At 40.3% G+C, this 23,373-nt stretch overlaps 1 protein-coding gene across 1 annotated transcript in view; it reads left to right on the top strand.

Moving 5' to 3' along the window:
* The window catches only part of TFAP2D (transcription factor AP-2 delta), a 61,858-nt gene that overhangs the window by 1,643 nt on the left and 36,842 nt on the right, over nt 1–23,373 (top strand). The window contains exons 2-4 of the mRNA XM_078054412.1: nt 2,386–2,446; nt 12,086–12,251; nt 12,429–12,547. Coding sequence (XP_077910538.1) covers nt 2,386–2,446; nt 12,086–12,251; nt 12,429–12,547 — 346 coding nt within the window. The remainder of the gene's footprint in view (nt 1–2,385; nt 2,447–12,085; nt 12,252–12,428; nt 12,548–23,373) is intronic.

Here is a 23,373-nt window from a genome sequence, read left to right as displayed (position 1 = left end):
TGAGTCCCCACTTTTTCAGTCTGCACAAAGCTGGCTACCCTCTCCACAGCCTCCATAACGAAAGGGAAGATACTCCAAGAGCACAAGTTGGAGACGTAAGAGATCCCTTGTTGCGCACAGAAAATCTTTGCCCCTCATTTACCTCCGAGCAAGGGATTATTTTAAAATTAAAGTGAAAGCCCTTACAGTCCCAACAAAGAGCCGTGGGCGCAAGATCGGCACACAAGAAAAAAGATTTGGCTCCATAAACCTTGACTTTCTACATTTACATTCACAAAATAATTTTATACGCTCAGAACATTTTTACATTTTTCACAAGGATCCCCTTATGTCTCAAGGGGGAAAAAATCTGCCATTCAATGCTTAGCTCAACTAAAACCTATTTACTCCTTTTAATAGCCACGTCTGCTGCTGATTTTTTTGTATCTGTACAAATTTTTTTTCTGTGCTAGGCACAAAGCCGGGCATTTTTCAAAAGAGGGGATTAGAACATTTGCAAGCACCAGACAAAGAGCGAATCCCGTGAAAAAGAACACCGTAGTTTATCCAATTTTCGACTTAGTGCCATTCAACTGGTCATTTATGCAATGTCATCCGACCAAACAACATGTTTTACTTATGAGGGGGAAAAGTTTGTTAAGTGTAGAGACCAAGATTCATTTCTTCTAAGAAAATAAACATCTTAACAGTGCGCCAGAGAATGGGAGGGAGAGTGGCTCGCTCCCTTGGAGAACTTCGAGACCCTTTACCTTCTACATTTCAAATATTTTGAGACCTTTTTTTTTCAGTCTATGTCTTTTTTATATTTATAGTATTTTTTTTAGTTTATTGCTCATACTGAAGGAATATTCATACTGAGAGAAACACTCCAAGATCCTAGAAGAAATTGAGGAACATGATATGTGATATATTTATGTATCTATGTCTAGAGACATATCTATATATGTACATATCATTGTGTGTATATATATATACACTTTATATATATATATATATATATATATATATATATATATAAAGCCAAGTTGTAAATGTGGCAAGTTATTTTCTTGCACTCCTCCTGGACTTAGTTGGCAGAATGAAAAAGAAAGAGAAAAAAGTAATAGCTACTTTTAAAAAGAGAAATAGGGAGGGGATGTGTGGGAGAAACCCGTCTCTCTCCTTTTATTTCTTCCTTTTTAAAACATTCATCAGCATATGCCTCATTTCAAATGCAACAAATGTAAATATACTTTTCCCTGCACAGAATTTTAAGTGAAAGTCCAATGGTTTGCAGGGCGGTCTAAGTCTGCCTAACAGATGCAAACAGTCTTGTGGCTTCAGTTCCATCTTTGAGTCCCCTAAAAAGATTTGCTATGGCCAACAAAGGAAACTGTCACACCTTTTCCCATCACCGCTTTAATTTATGCTCAGTCTCCAAGTTTTTTTTTTTTTCATATTGATTTGATAATCACTTTAAGGCAGAACATTTAAAATAAGAAAGAGCTCGTGAGTAGGTTGAAAAGGGGGGTCTTACAGGCCTGCCTCAATATGGTGAAAATGGGGAAGCGAGAGGGAGCCAGGGCTGTAAAGGTTGTTTTGTAAAGTGGGTTTTTATTATGCACCGACTCTCTCCGCATTTACTTAACTCTTCACGGGCTGTTGGGTAGGTTAACACCCTTCAAGGCCTCTTTCATGTCCAATACCTCGTTTGTTTGTAAAGGAAAATGAGCCTTTAACACATTTCAACTCATGGGGAAAAAAAGACAGAGAGAGAAATTTTTATTTTTCTTAATCAAAAATCAGCAAACCCTTTCCTTCTTCCCAGCCCAAATGATCCCTCAATCCATTAGGAGCATGAAGATCTACAGTGAGTGAACCTGAAGGTGTTTCCTCTCTAAGGCATATTTTGGGTAGGATACTCCTACTTCCGTGGTAAAGCAGAACCAACATCAGATATCTTGAAGGCTGCACTTGTAATGGCTCCTCTGAGCTCCCAGAAACCCACAGTGCCAGACTTGACACTTTTAGTGTAATTTACTCCACGCAGAAAGTGCCGTGGAGACTGTCTGTATATATGCTATGTGCCTTGATGGGGACTCAAAGGGCTTCTCATTCCCTTATGCCAAGATGAAAGGCACTCAGGTGCTTTGAAGTGTAATATTGTGTGGTGCTGCAAAATGCATACCTTAAGATTTATACAACTTTTAGATTGTGGTTTTTCTGGCACTTTTTTTCCTTAAAATCATGTGTGCTGCCAAACTTGCTCCAGCTCAATGGTTGCTTTTAAATGTCTACTACGGGGATATGGGGTTCAGGAGTGGGGCAGATTGAAAGACTTAACTCATGTGGTCATACCTATTAGAATCTATTTGAGTGATTTTATTTATTTTTTCTTTTATTAAGGGCTCCGTGGAAGCCCAGTGTGGGCTTGTTCTCAATGGTCAAGGTGGAGTGATAAGAAGAGGTAAGTGACATGTTAAAACAAAACATTCTTCTCTCATCTGATACTTTGTTTTGAAGATCTGGTGGTGTTTTAAGTATCAGATTCCTTGTCTGATGATTAAGAAAACAATTACTCTTGGTTGATTACTTTTGTCTTACACAGGCTTACTCCTTTCCTTCATTGAGGCTTGAACCCAGCCTGTGCCCCAAAGAACTATGATAGAAGAGATTTGCTGTTCTTCATGGAATAGTGACCGAATAAAAGTTGGGGGGGGGAGGAGAAAAAGAAAAAAGAAAAGAAAGGGAAAAAATCCTTGTCACACCTCCTTTCCCCATCACCACATCCTCAAGCAGAATTTCTGGTCCCTTTTAGCCCTGAATGTGCCAGCCACAGCCTGGGTGATTGAGGTGATGGTGTTAGCTTGAGGCTTTGAAGGATTCTATGAAAGACTAGATTCGTTGAGGCTTCAGGGAAGGCTAATGAAACACCAATATTGTAGCTGCCCTTATTTTTCTAAGTGTCCAGAACATTTCTTTCTTTAAGGGAGGTGGGAGGAGGAGGTGGTGTTAACTGTACCGGATAAAGCTTTCTTGTTCCCATCTGTTGAGGAAAACATCTGAATCCAGAGTTACCCATGGAATTGGAAGGTGGGGGGAAGGCAAGAGTCGAGAGCTGTTGATTTTGGCTCAGACACTGAAGGGGGCTGCATCTCAGATGTTCCATTTTGACAAAAGGTTTTGAACTATGACATTTTAAGGGCCTCAAGGCGGTGCAGATTTTGCTAGCTTCCCCAGTTAACTGTACCCAGAGCCTCTGAAGCTTATTTTCCTAGCAAAGCTGAGTAACCCGAGGAGCACACAGGCAAGGGGACCAGCTGTTATCCCAACTTCATACGAATTAATAAGATGTAGCCTATTCACCAGGACTAATTCCAGCTTGAGGGCCGCAGTTGTCTTCAGTAACTGAACGACTAAAGACTGAGTCACTTCTGATGGAACCAGATAAATGTCCTTCAGTCCCTGTCCATCCTTTTCAAAGCTTATTGAAAGATTCCAGTGCTTTTCCAAAGAAAGCAATGGATTCTTTCATGTTTAAACTTCAGGTTTTACAACCCAGTGTTCAATGTGAAATTCCATTTAAATTGAGGAGTAAAGAAAACAAAGATTGCCTCTCTTTTGGAACTTGACCATTGTCATAGTGGATACTTGGAACTTCCACTAAATGTAAAATAGCTATTCGGCTCCATGGAGATTTGAAACTATTTTTTCAAAAAAAAAACCCATCAGTGTTGCTCCATAAGGATTTTTTTAAATGAGTAATATTAGGCTTGTCAGCCAAGCTAATATTCAGCCATGTTGAAGTGACATGAAATAGGCCCAAGACTAGTGAAAATTGAAATAAAATACACATACTGTTGAAGGGAGGGGTTAAAATGCATGGTGAAAGAAGGATCAGGTGTGATCCGGGTCTGTTGGGGCGGTCACGCTAAAGGTGAGGCTGAGTACTCAGGGCGCACGGAGATTTCGGTGGTGCTGAAGGACAGCGCCACTAATTAGCGCCCAGAGCCGGCTCCTCCCAGAGCGCGACTGGCGCTACTGCGGTCGACGCGTTCACTTCCGCACTTGCTCCAAGATCACCTTCTCAAATGCTTGGAAATTGCATCAGATCTTACAGTAGCTGGCAGAGGGTGGGAATTATTTGAGACCGAGGGCGGGAGCTGGCAGGGAGGTGGCTGTGTAATCAGTTGACGTTTTTGGAGAGAGATTTAGGGGACACCCGCTCAGCATTCCCCCAAGAAAGGCCTACGCTCTTGGGTAACTACAAAATGGGAACTGCGGTCCTGTCCTATTAGAGCCACAGAAATGGTCTTCCTTAGGTGATGTTTTATTGTTCTTGTAGAATTTGGTGTCACTTCGTTTCACCTGAAAATCAGCGTGGAGCCTGTGATTTTTAAACCAAATATTGATCTTTTAGGAGAACAGCATAGCTCCAAAGAGAAAGGGGTGGTAACTTGGGGCTTCTATCTGTATTGTTTGACTAAATCCCAGTCCTCCCCTTCCCCCCCACCCCGCCACCCCCTGCGAAGGAATTCAGAATTTAGCTGCTGAGTGTATTCCATTTCCACATGTCTTAGAGAAAGGCCAATTAACTTGGTTGAGCCCCGGAGACCAAGTGTATGTCTGTTACTCTGAAATAATCAATGTTCATGACAATTTACAAATGGATAGCAAGGAAGTCTTGCTTAAAAGGTTTTGTACATCCTGCTAGAGTCTGCCCAGCCCCTCATCTCAGGACTGCCAGCCCCTCATCTCAGGACTCCCCGTGTTTGAAGAAAAGCTAAGGAAGCCCCTTCTCTCTCTTGTCATGGTAGTGCACTGGATTCTTAATATAAATAGCTCATGTCACCTTTGTTCATCAAAAACCAGGAGGGCACTAAGTCAAGCACTCTGCCATATCGCCATATTGTGCAATGGTTTTGTTTAGATAGGAATGTCTGTTTCTCTTCTAATCCATGTTTACAGGCGACTCTCCACGGGAAACATGATTTCTTGAAAAGCACAACTTTTTTGCCATTTTTCCTCCCGTGCTAAGTAAGTTCTCCGATAAACTTACGTTTCTAATGATTTCCAGAATTTACTGTGGGAGGAACAAAACAGATTTCACTTCCAAAGACTCCTGAGTGCTCTTCTAGAAGAAAGATCCCTACGTGCCCCATATGAGTTCACCAGGGAGAGGCTGTCCTGGTTTGCAGGGTGTGTGTGTGTGTGTGTGTGTGTGTGTGTGTGTTTGGGGGGGGGGGTGTTGGGGAAGGCGTTCAGTTCTTTAAATTTGGCCATCTCTATTTGCAAAGAACAAAATACCATTTCTCTGACTCACTTCGGTAAGTGGCAGTTACATTGTTTTTGCTTATAATGAAGGCCGTGTAGCCAAAGAAAGCGCGGAAGAGGGGCAGCGGCAAGGTAATTACCGCCCAGATAAAATATTTGCCCCTGCCTCGGAGGTGCAGCTCCTGCGCGCTCACTCTGCGCGCTCACTCTCGCTTAATGGTGTGCACGATTTTGCCCGCAGCTCCGCCACTCCAACCATCAGAACCAATAATCTTTACTTTACCCTGTGCTCGCGTATCGATAGCTTCTCTCGCCTCCGGCTTCGGCTTTGATATGTTAATATTTCTGAGTAGCAAATTCTGCAGAGATCATATTAATGTTGTACATACAGAGTGGAGCTTTGCCTTCGTTGAATATTCAGATACTGGCTTTCAAAAGGCGCCTCTTGAAGAAATGAGGCTTCTATTTACAGGAGTCGTCTGTGTTTTTAATCATTAAAAAAAGAAAGGAAACCCCACTCTTCTTTTCCCCATGAATCTTCTGAGGCTCCCTCATGGCCCCCTCCCCTTTGTCAGGCGCTGGTCCCTTTCATTTCTCTCTCTGAGAATTTAATAGTAGGAGAACAATGTTGATGACGATGATGATGATGCTAATAATGAATGGATCCAGATTGGAATGGCAGGGGTAGGGGTTCAATTGGGTAGGGGGCTGTGGCCTTCAGACGAGGATGGAGATGAGATAAGAAGACCCAGCTTTTCCATATTTGGGTGGGAAGTGACATTTTGGCCCTGGTCTTTTTCGAGAAATCGGAATGGCAAACTCAAAAAAAAAAAAAAGAAAAAAGGAAGAAAGAAAAAAATGAAAAAAGTGAAGAGGGGAAGCGCCCTTGTTTCGCTTTGTGATCACTCTGCCTTGCAGCCCCAGGCTAATTTCAGACGCTTAAATACCGCCATAGCCTCTGGGCCACGCGGAGAGGGAGCGGACCCGGCCACGGGCAGGCAGGAGCACTTTCCGGATTGCCCGTGGCTACACAAAATACAAACTACTTTGAATCAAAACATTTTTGGGGAATTAATATGATCTGAACTCTGCACGTTTTAAGAGAGCTGGAGTTTGTCAGATCGCTTAGAGGTGACTGGCACGCCAAGGAGGAGGAATTTACGCTGCGGTACAAACGTTGTCAGATCTGATTTAATTTTTTTAAAATGCTTCTGTGAAACGGAGTTTAGCATCAATCGCCCAGTCTGCCAATAACTGGGTGGATGGACCTGGCCGCTCTTCCCTTCTACAGCCCCCACAGCTGGCTGCCCACGGGCTGCTTGGGCAGGAGGATGAGCTGCTTCTGCTTTTTCAGTTTTGCGAGGACCCTGAGCTTTGGAACTCGAGTTAGAAAGAGGCTCTGGCCCTTTCAGCGGCTTCCAGAAGGAGTAAGATTGGAGTGGGGTGGGAAGGCTTTTTCCTCTACTTTTGTCAGGGCCCCCAGAATCTCTCTTTACTAGAATCGCCAAAACTCATCTCTATAGCTCATGCATTTTGAAAATACAGCCAGAAACACACCTCTCCCGCCTCTTTAGTCCACAAATACACATGCTGCAGGTTTGGAATTCTATCTCCTTTATATGAAGACTAAAATTCATATACCAAAGTATCTATAGGCATGGTTTCTTAAAAATCTTTTTTTTTTTTTTTGCGGGGGAGGGGAGCTCCTTTTCCGTAGCCTACTGCCTTCTCTCTAATTTCTTTATCGCTGTTAAAATAACCAAAAACTAAAGCACTCCCTGCATTGAGAAATGGGGATTAATTCACACACACACACACACATGCACACATGCACACACACACACAATTACACACCCACCGCCACATTAAAGCAGTGTCTCTCCGTGCAGACCTCCCTTTCTTTTGTTCTGCTTGGAATCTGCACACGGAGGAGCGTGTTCAAACCTGGTAATCCACTTATACCTGTAAGGGTATATCCTCCCCTCGAACAGCGCAGTTAGCGGCTGATGCATCCTTTGAGGCCTATTTGATTGCAATTAAACCACTATCCCTTTGCTGTTTGATTACAATTAATACCTGCTGGGGGGGGTGCGGAGGAGCAAAGAGGGGATTACCCGAGGGGTTTGGGATGGAGAAGGGCGAGGGGCTAGAGAGCAAGCAGCCGAGAACGATCCTATCCCACCCAGCTTCCACGCGCACCTCACAGAAATGCACCCGCCAGAACAAACAGGGACAGGAAACTCCTATAATCGCTTACACATTTTTAATGTGTCAGAAAAAACGAGCGATCACTGGAGATGAAGAAGGGGAGAAAAAAATCCCTGCCGTTTGTATTTCTTTCATTTGAATTGTAAACATCTGTTTGGCTGTAAGGCGAACAGAACATTTATTTTGCTCTCAAGATTTGGTCTAATTATGTCAACACCGAATCGGCGGGGAGTGGGGCGGCGCTGCGGCTTCGGAGAGGCTGCGCGCAACGGCCCCGCGCCCGGAAGCCAGCCAGGAAGTATTGATCGCACCTGGAGAGCGCGCAGGGCCTGTAGCCATCACCCGCCCACTTCTTAGAGAGGAAGGCACCCAGAGGGGGCGCGTGGCTTAGAGGCAGCTTTGGGGGCGCCAGGAGAGCCACAGCCCCTTGGAGACGGTCGCGGCTGTTTCCTCTGCCCTAATTGCCTGTGTAAGAAGAGGAAAAGCGCACTCATGCGTCGGCGCTTGTCTTTCTATCCCGTAGCCTCGCAAAAGGTGGGTGGGGATATTGTGGCGCTCCACAGCTCGCACCCGTGGGCGGTGGTAGTTTCCCAACACAGTGGTGGAGTTGGGCGGGCTTTACTCAGGTTGCTGAGCACGTGTGAGTCCATTTCCCGTTGCATTTCCCACGAGCTGGGGAAATAAGTTGAGCAGGCGTGAGCATCCCCATTTTTCAGATGGACAGACCAAGGCCCAGAGTTACTCATCAAAGGTCCTATGGGTCGCTAGTTGGCCAACCTCTTACTTGCAGCCCAGTACTTTTTCCGCTCCCCCCACGCTGTGCCTGCCAACACAGGGCCAGATGTCTCCAGCCACACCAGGAAGGACACAGCTCGACCCGTTTTTCTTTGGCTTCATGGGATCTAACAAGGTCTGGCAGCTGAAGGATTTGCATCTGTGTATTTCATGCCTAGTTTTGTTCCCTGCACAGTTTCTTTGGCTGACTTTTCCCTGTAGCTATGGCAAAGTTATCCCTTTTATGATAGTCATGTTCTAGACAAGTGACCTTAAGTAAATAGACCCCGATTTCTTATGCTGTTTCTAGAGCTACAGATCTGAGTTTGAGCATCACTGGAAATGGGAAGCCCCATCTCCAAATTTCAATTTTGAAAATAGTGCCCTCCATAGAAGTATTACTTCAGTGCACTATGAATGGAAAAGAGATGTACTCTAGAGAAGTTCTGCATGAGTAGCCTGGTTCTGGCACCAGAGGCACCTTTAACTGGAGTGCTGGATCTAGAATGAATGTTACATAATTTCAGTAAGAGCCCACATGCAACACAGGCACCATGAAGAACTTCAGCTGGTAACACTGGGGATGAATACTGTAAATGCCTTGGCATGGTTGACTCTCATGGCTTTCCTTTGAAGTCTCATCATTGCTATCTGTAGTCTGGATCCCCTTAAAGAAGTCCCACCTCCTTGGGCCTTCATTGTAAATGCAAAAATCTGGTTATGTTGACCTATTACTCTTTTTTTTCCTCCCCCCAAAATAAACTGCTGGGAAGAAAGAGATCAGGTTCCCCATGCTGCTGTAAACTCTACAAGTTGCCAAATCTTTAGCCAGGACGAGAGAGTTCCCCAAGGCTGCAGCAATGCCAACTATCAAAGCAACAGAAATTCCCTTTAAAGATGCTGTGACATAAAAAATAAAAGACTCTAGAGTTGATGGCTAATCCTGAATACAAAATAAATCCTCCAGGCAGTTTGTGTGTGCATAAAGCATACTCTTAATATGCAGCCTGTGTAACTTACCTAATAAATGCTTATTTGAGCATAAGCCAGAAGCCTCACCTGGATGCAGGAGAGAAAGACCCAGAGCCCAGGGAGATAGCACTTGGCTGGGTAGCAGATCCAGTGACTTCCCTGGGAGCAGCTGGCTTTCACCACATGGGGTTCACTTTGCCAAAAGGGGGCAATTTTCCAATTGGAGAAAGACTGATTTAACTCCTTTCTTTTTAACAAAAATCTTTTATAATCTTCTGTGTCTCCCTAAATTAGGTTTCTGACCCACTGTAGATTAGTAAATATAGGAAAGGTCTAAAGCTGTGTCGTTTTTCCCTTGGCTTGCTGGGAAGGTAACACATGCACAAACATTCTTCTCTCATAATTTATTTGAGACCCATTGGGTGAGATTCCTTGTGTCCTCAGTTGCATGTTGGCTATTGTACAAGAGAAGAGGATTTATGTGAGAATGTAAATTTGCGTATGATTCCATGACCATGGGTGGAGGCCCATTTTCAGAACAGGGCTCTGTGAATTTTGAAGATAGATATTATGATTCTTTAACATTTTTGCTTCAGATGACCCCACAATGACCTAAGTCCTAAAGTTATCAGGGTCCTGATTCTGACAAAATGATGCTAAAAGCCAGGTTCATTGATATCCTGTTCATCTCAGTTTTTGAGAAGTCACTTAAGAGCTTATTTATAAAATGCATTTTGCATCTATAGGTATAAAGGGAGAACATTAATGAATGGATAATGATAGTTCCAGGCCCCCAAATCTGGGAAAACTATGATGATGATGATGATGATTAGTTTTAAAATTCTCTATGATGATGCAAAGTGGGGAAGTGCAGGTGAATTTGTATTTGGGGCTCTGAGGCAGACATTTGCATGATTTTCCACTATGTTGACCCCAAGTTTAATGCCAGGAAAAGGATTTCGGTTTGACAGTTGAGATTGTGACCCCTCAGATTTCAGACTGAGGGCCAGTTTCCAGACATTAACATTGAGAACTTAGCCAAGTGTACAGGACTCATCTTCTAGTCTAAAGAGGGCTGGCTACTCTAATGATATCAACATCCTCTCTTCTGTTTTGGGGGGTCATTCAGGGTGATCACCAGCCTCAGAATGCTTAAGGAGAAAGACATTGGTCCCAGTACTTTCGGGGGAAACTTGGATGACTCCAAGACAGCCTGGAAGAATCCCAGATGGTACAGGAGTAGAAACACTTTAAGAGTAGGGTAAAGTTAACCTGTTCTCTCAATCCAGGACCTCTTCGCCTTTTTAAACATCCTCCCAGGTTCCTTAGCCACTGTGCTCAGAGAACACACCCAAATCTGAATGCCAGAGACGTCAGCAACACAACATTCTCCCTGAGCACTTAGTAAAGGAGGGGAGGATCTATGTGGAAGGCAAGTGGTGAGTCCTAGACCAGGGCTTCTCAAACTTTACTATTCATGAACCACCTGGGGATCTTGTTAAAATGCAGATTCTGATTCAGAAGGTCTGAAGTTGAGCCTGAGATCCCACATTTCTAACAAGCTCTCAGGAGATGCCAGTGTTGCCAGTTGAGGACAACCCTTTGAGTAAAAAGATTTTGGACAACACTCTCCTGCTTGTTTTTCTTCTTCCACCTACTTTTCTCTCTTTTCTCTCATAGAAGACCTTTTATGGAGAGGAGTCTTAAGATCTCCCATAGTTGAAGAAATTAGATGTATGCTCAGGAAAGCAAGCCTTGAATTTGAACCTGCCAGTGAACCCCATAAGCTCTGTCCTCAGTTTGCTCAATGCATGAGGAGGCAGCCTTGAATGCCAGGGCTGTGTAGCCACCATGTTAGCAGTATGGACATTGGCTCAGGATTTTTGCAGTATGGAAGGATTGGGCAGCAGGAAACTCTCCTCAATGATTATCATCTTGGGTCCTCAGGTCTACTTCAGGTGCCTGAGTTTAGGGAATGTACTCTTGTTGCCCTGGAGAAGAGCAAAGCTCAAGGGGCTTTCTGGAGCTTGGAGACCAAAGGCTTCTGCTTCAGGAGCCCCAGCATGGCAAAATTGCTTTGGTGATTTTGCTATTAGCAGTTATTTTTGCTTTGTTCCCTAATAGTAATAATGATAACAACAACCCAAACAATAATATTATTGGCCACTAACACAATGTGACTCTTACTATGTTCTAGTCTTGTGCTATATTTGACTGTGTGTGCCAATCCTGAGGGCTGACATGTGGTAGAGAGATGTGACCTATCATCCACCCACATGGGTTGAAAGTTTATGACAATGGGTAGATTATTTTTGGTAGTACCTGGGAACTGAGTGATTCCAGTACTTATAGTTGGATGAGAGAAAGGAGATGGCAGTTTTCAAACAATTTGGAAAAGAGTTTTCAAAACTTTTGTCTATATAGTAAGTCATGGATAAAATATATCCATCCATTGTGTCTATTGCACATACATGCACACACATATACAGAGCCATGGAAAAATAATACATACCCTCTGTGGGGGTAACTGGTGGAGTTTGGGGTTTTTAATTAATTGAAGTGGTTTTGGTGTGTATGATGTCAAAATTAGCACTGATGGGCCAGCCAGCTCTACGTAGGATGATAATTTTTGCTTAAATTAAAAAATTGTACCCCCACAAACATGTTCTATATGATATTTGAAAGCTAAAACCTGTATTGTTATTTGAAAGGATGTCTTCAGAGCAGCTTTCTGAGATGATCCAGGTGATGTATATATGAGAACGTTTGTTGCCATGTATTCCCAAATCCTAAATAGTGCCTTGATGTTAACTGTCTTTCGTGCAATTATCTTCTCTCACTGTCACTAATATGTAATATACTTTCCCCCTCCCTCAAGGTGGCACCTGTGTGGTCAACCCCACAGACTTGTTTTGCTCTGTCCCTGGCCGTTTGTCCCTTCTCAGTTCAACTTCCAAATACAAGGTGACGATTGCTGAGGTGAAGAGGCGCCTCTCACCACCTGAATGCCTCAACGCTTCACTCTTGGGAGGCATTTTGAGAAGGTAAGACAATTGTCTTCTGGCATGTCGTGTCTTCCAACTGTACTGATACCATACTCCTCCACCCTCAGCCCTGAAGCCTTCGGTCTCACACTGAATTCCCCGTCTGGTCAGGTCTTCTCGTCATTTCCCTCAGGATGTGAACTTTCAAAACCTAGTTTTTCTTTTGTTTTGGGACAGAGCGAAATCCAAGAATGGGGGTCGCTGCCTGAGAGAGAAACTGGATCGGCTTGGCCTGAATTTGCCAGCAGGGAGACGGAAAGCGGCCAATGTCACGCTCCTTACTTCCTTAGTTGAAGGTACGATTTTTCAGCTCTGCAAAGTAATGATACAAGGTTAGCAGTTCTTTGGACCTCAGGCTTGTTAGATTATGCTGTTTCATTTTTGTCTATGGTATTAAGCAAGACAGTCAAGACTTACAGGTGCATTTCCCAATTAATCATGATAAAGATGATGACATTAGACAACATCAGGTTTAGATAATTCATAAAATGTCATTTAATATACTAATCTTGGCAATAACACAGAAGAAGACAGTGCAAGATTTAAGTACTTCAACCAGTATTTCCTAAATAACAGCAACAAGAAAACTGGCTATGCTATTGTCATTTTTATGGTTGTTTATTTTAGAGTTCAGATAAATCTAGCTTAACTCATTATTCAGTGCAACATGATCTATAGGATAAATAATCACCCTTTATATAGGGTTCACAGGAGTCTAGCCATGATACCAAGCCTGAGAGCATAACGTGTTAATCCAAGTATGTATCTCTTAAAGTACAGTGATGTTCCATGGCTTTCTGAGTGGATAAGCTGAGTCAAAGAAGGGTTAAGGTTTATCAGTGGTATAGAGACAGAGGTAAAAATATATTCCCAGAAGTTATTTTTTTCCCAACTCACCTTTTCCTTTTTGTTTCTTCTGTAAGGACTAAACTACATAATTTTATTCAAACTTCTTTTAAGAAGAGGTATTATTGGAGACTTATTTTTCACTTTGTGGGGGAGCTTTTGAATGCCAAAGGAGAGTTCTTCCATAACCCAGAATGCTATTGTTCTAAATCTGAACAAAGGGGCCTTTTTACCAAAACTCACCTGAACACACCTGTGACACTTTTCTTGCATTGGTTACTCTCTTGTCTATAAGGCACTATAGGAAGTGAAAAGTAAGGGAAACACAAAAACAAACATCTTGCCTTTATCCAGATTATCAATTCATACTATTTACTGTACAACTTTGTGAAGTAGTGTGTTCTAGACATTGGGCAAAATTGCTTTGGTGATTTTGCTATTAATAGTTTGCTTTGCTTTGCTTTGTTCCCTAGTTGTAACAGTGATAACAACAAAAATATTATTGACCACAAACATCTAATAAGTGTTACTATTACTATGTTCTGTGTCTTGTGATGTGTTTGCCTGTGTGTGCTAATACTGAGAACTGACAGATGGCAGAGGAAGTTGACCTGTCATCCACTCATATTGATTGGGGGTACTGGGGGAAGGACGAGGTAGAAAAAATGACACATGGGGTTGATTCTAAAGGGAGACAGATTCCTGCTCAATTTAAGTAAGAAGATAATTATGATTATAACTATTTAACAATAGAACAAAACACTTATTCAGTATATAATGAGGTGGATTTAAGAATCATATGGGTGGTAAGACTTGACTCCCAACTCTGCAGGAGAATCAACTCAGGAGGTTTATTTAAAAATGCCTGGGCCCCTTCCCTAAACCAGCTGAAACTCAATCTTTGGGAGGGTATGACCCAGGCATCTATACTTTTTTTCAACATCCCCAGTGATTCTGATGTATAATGAGGTTTAAGGATCATTGGTCTAAATATTTCTCGAGATCCTTATCACTTCCTAGGATGGACTGACTGTGAATTCTCAGGAAATGTGTAACTGGTGTGAAAATTAAAGGCCCTAAGAAAGACTGTTTTCTGTGGTGTCTGTGAAATACTGGCCAATAGAAGCTGAAGAGCCTACATAAAAGGGTATATTCACAAATCTTCTTACTGATTTTTATGGTAGCCAAACACTAAATTATCCTGTGTGGGAATCATCAACTAAATTATTCTGTGCTAACAGAAGAGGTGAAAGTTAAATATGTGAACTCCTATGGTGATCTTTGTGGTCTTGCCATCTACTCTTCAACATACCTCTCCTACCACAGAAGTATCTAACTGTGTTCTATTCATTTGGCTTGTGTTCATGGAGGAGTTACATCAGCCTTGGCTGATAAAACCTAAGATTTAATTCTTTCCAGATACTTTAATTGGATGCTTTTGAAATCCCCCAAATCTTCATGATGTAGAAAAATACATCTTCTTTAATTTCAGACACTGTGATGGAACTGAGAAAAAGACATTTAGAGGCAAAGGGACCTTTTGCATCCCTTAACTCCCCACATATTATAACCCTCAAATGCACGTGTACACTTTCTCTCTCTCTCTCTCTCTCTCTGTCTCTCTTTCTCACACTGAAAAGTTTTATTACCATGTGTATATTCTCTGATTTTTATTCTATTCCATATTTTTGTGTTCTTTTTAAATGCTGATGATAAACCTACTAAATTCATTTCAAGACTCACACTGAGTCATGACCCACAGTTTAAAAAACTAGAAGTTGTCTTAGGACATGAAGAGAACCTAATACTTGAAGAACAAGGACATTCCATCTAAATTAAAATAGGCTTTATTTTATCTCTGGCTGACAAGAAGAGCAGTTTTATTGTTGAGGACTCTCCTATATATTTTTATTCCTACATTTTGGTTACATTGGTGATGACAGCTGATGATTCCTTTCCAGCCAGCAAGATGCCATTTTCTGCATTAGGCTCATAGTCTTCGGAATCCTGTAGATGATGTTGGTTGCATACAAAATAATGGTGACTCAATTCTGATTTATCAAGCCCCTGGAAAATTGACATAGTTAATGCTTTTCTTCAGTACTTTTGGAAGCTTGATCCTTTTTGAACTGATTCAGTTCCTTCAGGTTTGTTTTGCTTGTATAGTTTTAAGTGGTAAATTAAAACTTCCCCATATTTACCAGTTGGTGTTGGTAAGACTTTGAGTTGACCATGTCTCTGGGTGATACTTTTCTTCTTTTATCAAACATATTTTGTAAGAGCCAGCAACATTTCAGATTAATTTTTTCAGAAATTCCAAAACTAGATTCCTAGTCATCAAAAATGGTTCATCAACTTTCTTATAGATCTGTGGTCTTATGGAAAGGAATAGTATTTTTCTTACCATTTTTATTGCTATCTCCCCTTTACCTCCTAGATTTTCTGCAATAACCCATATGTATATTTGAATACCAGTACCTAGTAATTTAGCTTCTCTTAAATGGCTCTCTTTTTTTAAAGTTTTTATTTTAATTCCAGTTAGTTAAGATACAGTATAATATTAGTTTCAGGTGTACAATATAGTGATTCAATCATTCCATACATCACCTGGTGCTCATCACAACAAGTGCACTCCTTAATCCCCATCACCCATTTTACCCGTCCCTCCACCCCCCTCTCCTCTGGTAACCCTTGGTTTGTTCTCTAGTTAAGAATCTGTTTCTTGGTTTGTCTCTCTCTTTTTTTCCCCTTGCTCATTTGTTTTGTTTCCTAAATTCCACATGAGTGAAATGATATGGTATTTGTCTTTCTCTGACTGACTTATTTCCCCTAGTGTTATACTCGCTAGCTTCATCCATGTCATTGCAAATGGCAAGATTTCATTATTTTCTTTGGCTGAATAATATTCCATTGTATATATACACAGCTTCTTTATCCATTCATCAATCGATGGACACTTGGACTGTTTCCATGTTTTGGCTATTGTAAATAAGGCTGCTATAAACATGGGGGTGCATGTATCCCTTTGAATTAGGGTAAATACCCAGTAGTATGATTGTTGGATGGTAGGGCAGTTCTATTTTTAACTTTTTAAGGAACCCCCATACTGTTTTCCACAGTGGTTCCACTAGTTTGCATTTCCACCGACAGTACACCCATGTTCCCTTTCCCCTATGTTCTCTCCAACACCTGTTGTTTTTTGTGTTGTTGATTTTAGCCATTCTGACGGTGTGAGGTGGTATCTCACTGTGGTTTTGATTTGTAACTCCTGATGGTAAGTAATGATGAACATCTTTTCATGTATCTGTTAGTCATCTGGATGTCTTCTTTGGAAAAATGTCTACTCAGGTCCTCTGCCCATTTTTTAAATTGGATTATTTGTTTATTGGGTTTTGAGTTTTATAAGTTCTTTATATCTTTTGGATACTAACAATTTATCAGATATGTCATCTGCAAATATCTTCTCCCATTTTGTAGGTTGCCTTTTAGTTTTGTTGATTGTTTCTTTTGCTGTGCAGCTTTTTATTTTGATGTATCTTAAATGTCTCTTAAGACTGTTAATTGAGACTCTTATAGAGTTATTTCTCAAACATCCTGATGGCCCAATATATTATTACTATTCAATCACACACCCCACCCCCATTTTGCGATAGGACTTAAGCATAAGTGAGATAGTATCTAATTGATTTTATTTCTCATACACCAGACTTAGAAATAAATTTCATCATGATGTTACAGTACTTGTCAGGGCTTTTCTGGGGAAGATTTGAATACAGACTTGCCAATTGTTTCTATTTTGATAAAAATTCCAAAAAATAAAAGAGTAGTACGTGGAAACTCTGGTAGGCATTCCATGAAGAGATGATATAACCTTTGTAAAGATCCAATTGGTGAACAGCAAGGTGCTTTTTATAATGAGGATTGAAATTAGCAAATGAACATTTGTTTTTCAAAAACTACCCCTGTCACTGACATAACAGTAGTTTTGTTATGATAGTCCAAATTTCCATGCTTGCCTTGGGCTTTCCATCATTCTGTTTTTAATTGTTTTATAATAATTTTCCCCTGTATTTCTTTTAAATGGAGTCACTCAATTAATAGTGCCATCCTAACATTGTTCTCAAATCAACATATTAAAGTAATTATTTGGGGATTATTTTAGAAATTTAAAGGAGAGGGCTATTTAATGCAAATTTATATTTAAGTAATTCACAACATTTCTGTTACAAATATCATTGTACTTAGTAACCACTGGGATGAAGTGGTTCACTTGAAACTGATTTCTTTCACCTCACAAAGTTGATTGAAAAGTGAACATTTTGGTAAGGCAGATATTTAGAGTGGGGATTTTTTGGGTCCGTATAACAGACATATTTGAGCTAGAATGAGGTATGAATGTTTGAATCTAGAGTCCTCAGAATGTAATAGTAGATCATTTCCCCCTTTTTATCCATATTTCTTCATCTAATGGGTTTTAGATATATAACTAATGGTTGATACAACTTCTTCTTCCCCACTTTATCATAAACTTTCTTTTTGTTTCCCCTTCTTTTAGTCATATTGCTGTGACTTCTTTTTTGTCTCATTCTGCTTATATATGACATCAAAGAGATGTTACTCTCTGGAAAATATGGTGGATTAGAGTCGTTTAACCCAATGCACGTATCTTCCTGAGATCTTGGGATAATCCCAGCCTCTTGTATAGTGGTGATAATTCCATCTTTGGAAAACATTCAAAGAATTTGGCCAATATTATTGTTCTGATTCTAATACTCTTACTATATATTTATTATTTATGAATTAGCACCTTCTGTTAGCTGTCTTCTCTGTATTTTATTCCAGAACAACCTTTGCAGAGTTGGTGGTTGTTAAAACAAACATGAGGAGTCAATGATGGAGTTATTCCTACCCATTGCTCCCCCCCTCACTTGAGGTTTTCCAAGATGGCCAAAGTTGCAGAGTGTTGCTGGAGGGAGGTTTTGTTCACCGGAGTGGAGTGCTTTCCTGGGACAGTTCTGCTGAATTTGCAAAAGCTCATGTAACGTTCTGAGGCTACACCAGGAGTTCTGAAAGCACCGTTGAAGTCCTTAAACATAAATACCTTGACTTGCAGTTTGTTGTGACAGGGGGTCAAATCCTCTGTGTGTGTGTGTGTGTGTGTGTGTGTGTATTCCAAAACAGTGTGGGGCAGAGAAGGGTGTGAATATACACCAGCAAAAGAAAGGGGACCATTTACAAATACCTCATATGATCTCTATTCACTCTTTTTGAGTTTAAATCCTTCATTACTATTGTTTCATTCTTTAGTTTCAAAAAATGTAAGCTTCCAGACCTTGCCCTGCACGTCTTACTTCATATGACCTAGTTGTCCCACTTGCAAAATGTATTTTCCCTTGGGCAAGTACGCCTCCCCTGTCCTGAATAAATTCACCGTTGAAATTTTGTCAGACTTTGAGCTGGTTACTTAAACTGACTCAGCTTCATTGTCTTAGTTTATAAATAAAGATCATAATATCTGTAATGGTTAGGACAATGTTAGCTGTTATAACAGTTAATTCCCAAATTTTCAGTGGCTTACCATGATAGAAGCTTATTTCTCAGCATAGTTTGAGGTGGGTGTTCCTCACCAGGGGCCTTTTCTCACGGTTTTAATCAAGGACCCAGAGTCCTTCCATCTGTAGCTATTCCCTTCTCTAGGTCCTAGGAGCCTGTTCATTGAACTCACAATAAGGAGAGACAGGGTGGCAAAAGTACACAGCTTCTTACCCACCTTACTACTGTTCACATTCCAAGAACTAGTCATGTGTCCATAACCAATTCCAGAGGTGGGTGTGGGGGATACTAGAAAATGTAGTCTCTAGCTGGGCAGAGTCTTCTTAGCAGCAATGCTATATGGTATGTAAAGAAAGGACAAATCTTTGATGGTCCCTCACTCAACTCTGCCACATCTGTCTTGTACATCTTTTTTTTTTTTTTAAGATTGTATTTATTTGACAGAGAGAGAGACAGTGAGAGAGGGAATACAAGCAGAGGGAGTGGGAGAGGGAGAAGCAAGCTTCCCGTGGAGCACGGAGCCCGATGCGGGGCTCGATCCCAGGACCCTGAGATCATGACCTGAGCCGAAGGCAGGTGCTTAACGACTGAGCCACTCAGGCACCCCTGTTTTGTACATCTTATGTAGGATTAAATATACTCACATAGACAAGGACAACTGACTTGGCAATGAACTCTTTCCTAGAGAGGAGGTATAGTGAGTGAGTATAGGTATATCAAGTTTCCCTGATGTGATTAGTCCATGGCTTTTTATTTTAGGAAGAAGTATTGTTCACTGCTTGAGACTCATAGGATTCAAACACCAAAATCCTTTGCCAAGTATTAGTGGTAATACATGCACAGGGCATGCTCAGCTTTAGATGCTCTTCTCATGAAATTTAGAACAAAACGGATATTCTCATTACCTTCACGTGGTACCACAGTGGGTTTCTATGGGAATCTGGAGCTGAAAGCTAGCCTTCAGGGACTCATGGCATGATTGTAAGTCTGAAAGGACCTTCATCCCATGAGTCTGGCCATTCCAGACTCGCATTCCCACGTTAGTCCCTCCTTCAGGATAAAGGTTTCCAGCTTCCTTCTTAAACTGTGTGTGACATAAAAAGGCTAATAAATTGGCCCTTTGTAATAATAGCTCTAATTGGTGCTCACTTTGGTCAGACAGTCAGATGGAAGAGCTCAATCACTAGGAGAACCTGGTGTTCCCTTTTGCATACAAACACTCTGTCATGGACAATGTCTTGAGCACAGTTTTTGCATTTCAGAGCTGTCGGTGGAATTGGGCTCAACAAAGTAAATGCTAGTAGGGCCTGTGTGAATCATTTTAACATCTGTCTTGGAAAAGCTTTCTGACCCCCCCCCCCGCCCCGCAAGGTATCACGTTATTTGTAAATTTCTTATTCTAAAGTATGGAAGAGTTTCTGAGAGACTCTGCTTTGATAATTGGTAATTAGATAACAATTAGATATTATATCTGGGAACTAGCACTTACCAGAATTTTCAAGAATTGATCTCCATGAATGAGAGATTGTATCAGACAACGCTGTGGACAAATAGACACCATCTTAGGAGACGTGTTCTTAAGTCATTTGTAATATTACTCCCCTGATCTGCATCTTATGATTTCATTCATCTTCAGGGGAAAAAGGTATTTACATGTAGGGGTAGAGGAAATAGGCTACTACCCATATGCTTTTGGGTCTGACTGTGTGCTTGGAGCGTCCTTAAATTCCTGCTTTTACTCATTGCAAAAAGGCAAGTGTCTCCAAGCCTGTTTGGCTGAGTCCTGCCTGCCCTTGCCCGCTTTGGTCCATCTCACTGCTCACTCTTGCAAATTGTGCTGCTCACTTAAAAACACACGTCTCTGCATTACTTCCCTCGTGATTTTATTTTCTTCTTTCCATTATTCTCTCTTTCAATGTATATGTCTCGACTAATGTGCTTTTCAAACGCGCAGTTTCTGCTTTATTTCCATGATTTACATTTATCAAAATCCATAGGTATTTTAGTAAAATTATAGACTGTAGTTCTTCCTATTGATGTCTACATCCTGCTAAATAACAGTGGCAGGTTTGGAATAGCTTGTGTTTTAATTTACAATAAATATTTGAGTTTAGATTTAAATCTCTCTAAGAATGGAGTCAGAGAGTAATTTTACTTTTGAATTAATATAACTTTAAATAGATAATTGATTCAAATGGTAGAAAATTTAAAAGTTACAAAAGAGCATCTTGTAAAATATCTGTTTTGCACTCTATTCCCTTGTTGTCCAGTTCCCCTTCTGGCAGAAAACAAATGGTGTCTCTATTTCCTTCCAAGGATATGTGTGTGTATGCATTGGATTTTTTAATTTTTAAAAGAAATTATAGTATTCTATACACACTATTCTGCTGTCAGGTTCTTTTTTTCACACCTTATAATAGTGTTTTTTCTCAGGGCTTACAAGTTGTCCATTCTTTTAAACACTCATGATATTCCCTTGTTTGAGTGTCTCATAATTTATTTAACCAGTTCTCTACTGAATATTATATAGATGTTTTCAATCTTCAGCTATTACAAATCATGCTACAATGAGTAACCTTACACTTACATAAATAACTCCATAGAATTGCAACTTTTGGATCTTTGCTAATTTGATGGGTAAAAAAAAAAAAAAAAAAAGGCTACCTCAGTCATGAAGGAGGTTGAGTTAGGTATTCCTAGAAGAATTTAATGAGCTTCGCTGTCTATTCTTTTACTTTGCCCTTATGGGATATTTTCAAATGTTTTTCTTAATGATTGGTAAGTGTTCATTATATAACAGAAAACTGGCTGTATGTCTCTGATCTGTGTTGCAAAGCCTCCCCACCGCTAGCTTTGGTTTGTCTGTTTGCTGTTACAAGTTTTCTGTTGGTTTGCTTATTTGTTTAGGTCTATGTATTACAGACTTTTTGATATGAGTATAATCATATGTCTCATATATTTTATGTCATGGTTTTTAGTTTTAACTGTAATATTTTAAAAACTTTTTTATTCCAAGACTATAAAAGAATTCTGCTGTGTTCTAATTACTTTGTGGTTCTATTTTTTATGTTTAAATTGTTGATCCATCTGGACCTTGTTTTGTTGTTAGATGCATGGTATAGATCCAATTTTATTTGTTTATTTCCAGATGGCCACCCAGTTGTCCCAGCACCTTTTCTTGAAAACCCATCTTTTCCCTGCTAGTATGAAAAGCAAGCTTCATCTCACACTATATCTCTCTGTACAAATGCACTTTTTCAGTAGACTAATGACTTCGTTTCCTTAACAGTGCTCTCTGTCTCTCCTTCTACCATTACGTTTCTGTTTTTTGTTTTTATTTTATTTTATTTATTTATTTATTTATTTATTTATTTATTTATTTATTTTAAGTAGACTCCATGCCCAATGTGGGGCTTGAACTCATGATCCTGAGATCAAGAGTCACATGCTTTACCAACTGAGCCAGCCAGATGCCTCTCCTTTTTTTGTTTCGTTTTGTTTTGTTTTTAGAGTTTATAGTATGTCAGCCAAATAAGGCAGAACTCTTTATGCAAAAGCCCTGATAGACAGAGGTCTTTATGGTTTATAATTGACTTTATAGTGACTGCCTTCCTTTTGTATAAGCCACAGAATTCTTTTATTTCATGAAGGTGTACAATTAATCCCTACATAATGCTTTCCCATCACCTTAGGACAGTAGTTCTTACTGTTGGCCTGAGATTACTTCAGGAGCTTCAAAACAGGCACATACCCAGAGATTGATTGTTATGGGTTGACACCCTTACATTAAAAACAAAAACAAAAAACCCCAGGTTACGGGAGCAGAAAGTGTTGAAAAATATAGGTATAGTCTATTTTATAAAATGCCTCCACTGATATAAGGATAGACTCTATTTTTATGGATTTTCTGTATAGTTCATTCTTTCTAGCAATTCTTTGTTCCGGTTTATCACCATTTTCTTTAGAAGTCTTCACAAGACTATTGTTATAATTAACCAATAAGATCTTTGAAAGCTTTTTCATGTGACAGATGTTTACTGAGTACCTATTATGAATCAGGTGCTGTGCTAAGTGTCTGGTGTGGAATGGGGAACAAAACTATTGCTTTGAGAAACAAAGTGTTTGTGTCTAAACAAAATCATCATTAAACTAGGGAACTACCACATTATAAGGCAATGGTTTATATCATAGACTCTATTATATGGAGTGCTACAGAGTACATTCCTTTCAGAATAGTTTGGGAAACCTATAATATATTAATTTTGTCCTTCAGCTCTAGGGCTTACTGTAGCTTGATATTACAGTTTATTTGATAGAATATCTTATCCAGGTTTGAAAATATTCTCAAATTTGCTTTTTTTTTAAGATTTTATTTTTAAGTAATCTCTATACCCAGTGTGGGGCTCAAACTTACAATCTTAAGATCAAGAGTCGGGTGCTCTACTGACTGAGCCAGTCAGGTACCCCTCACATCTGCTTTCTAATAGGTACTCCTTGGAATAATCCTACAGATAGATTTCAAAGTGCTGGTTTCCCATACATATAAATAAAATTGAAATCATAGATATGGGACTAGAAGTTAACACATATGAATTGTTGCTTTTATTTAATAACATTGGGTATTGCAATACTAAGTTAAACAAATTGTTTTTAAGGCAATATTGTTACATTGACAGCTGGTAAGAATTATATGGTGATAACAATATAGCAGTATCCTTTAGTG

The sequence above is a fragment of the Halichoerus grypus genome, chromosome 9 (genome assembly GCF_964656455.1).
Source record: "Halichoerus grypus chromosome 9, mHalGry1.hap1.1, whole genome shotgun sequence".
Lineage (NCBI taxonomy): Eukaryota > Metazoa > Chordata > Mammalia > Carnivora > Phocidae > Halichoerus > Halichoerus grypus.
This window is presented reverse-complemented; position numbering and strand designations above follow the sequence as displayed.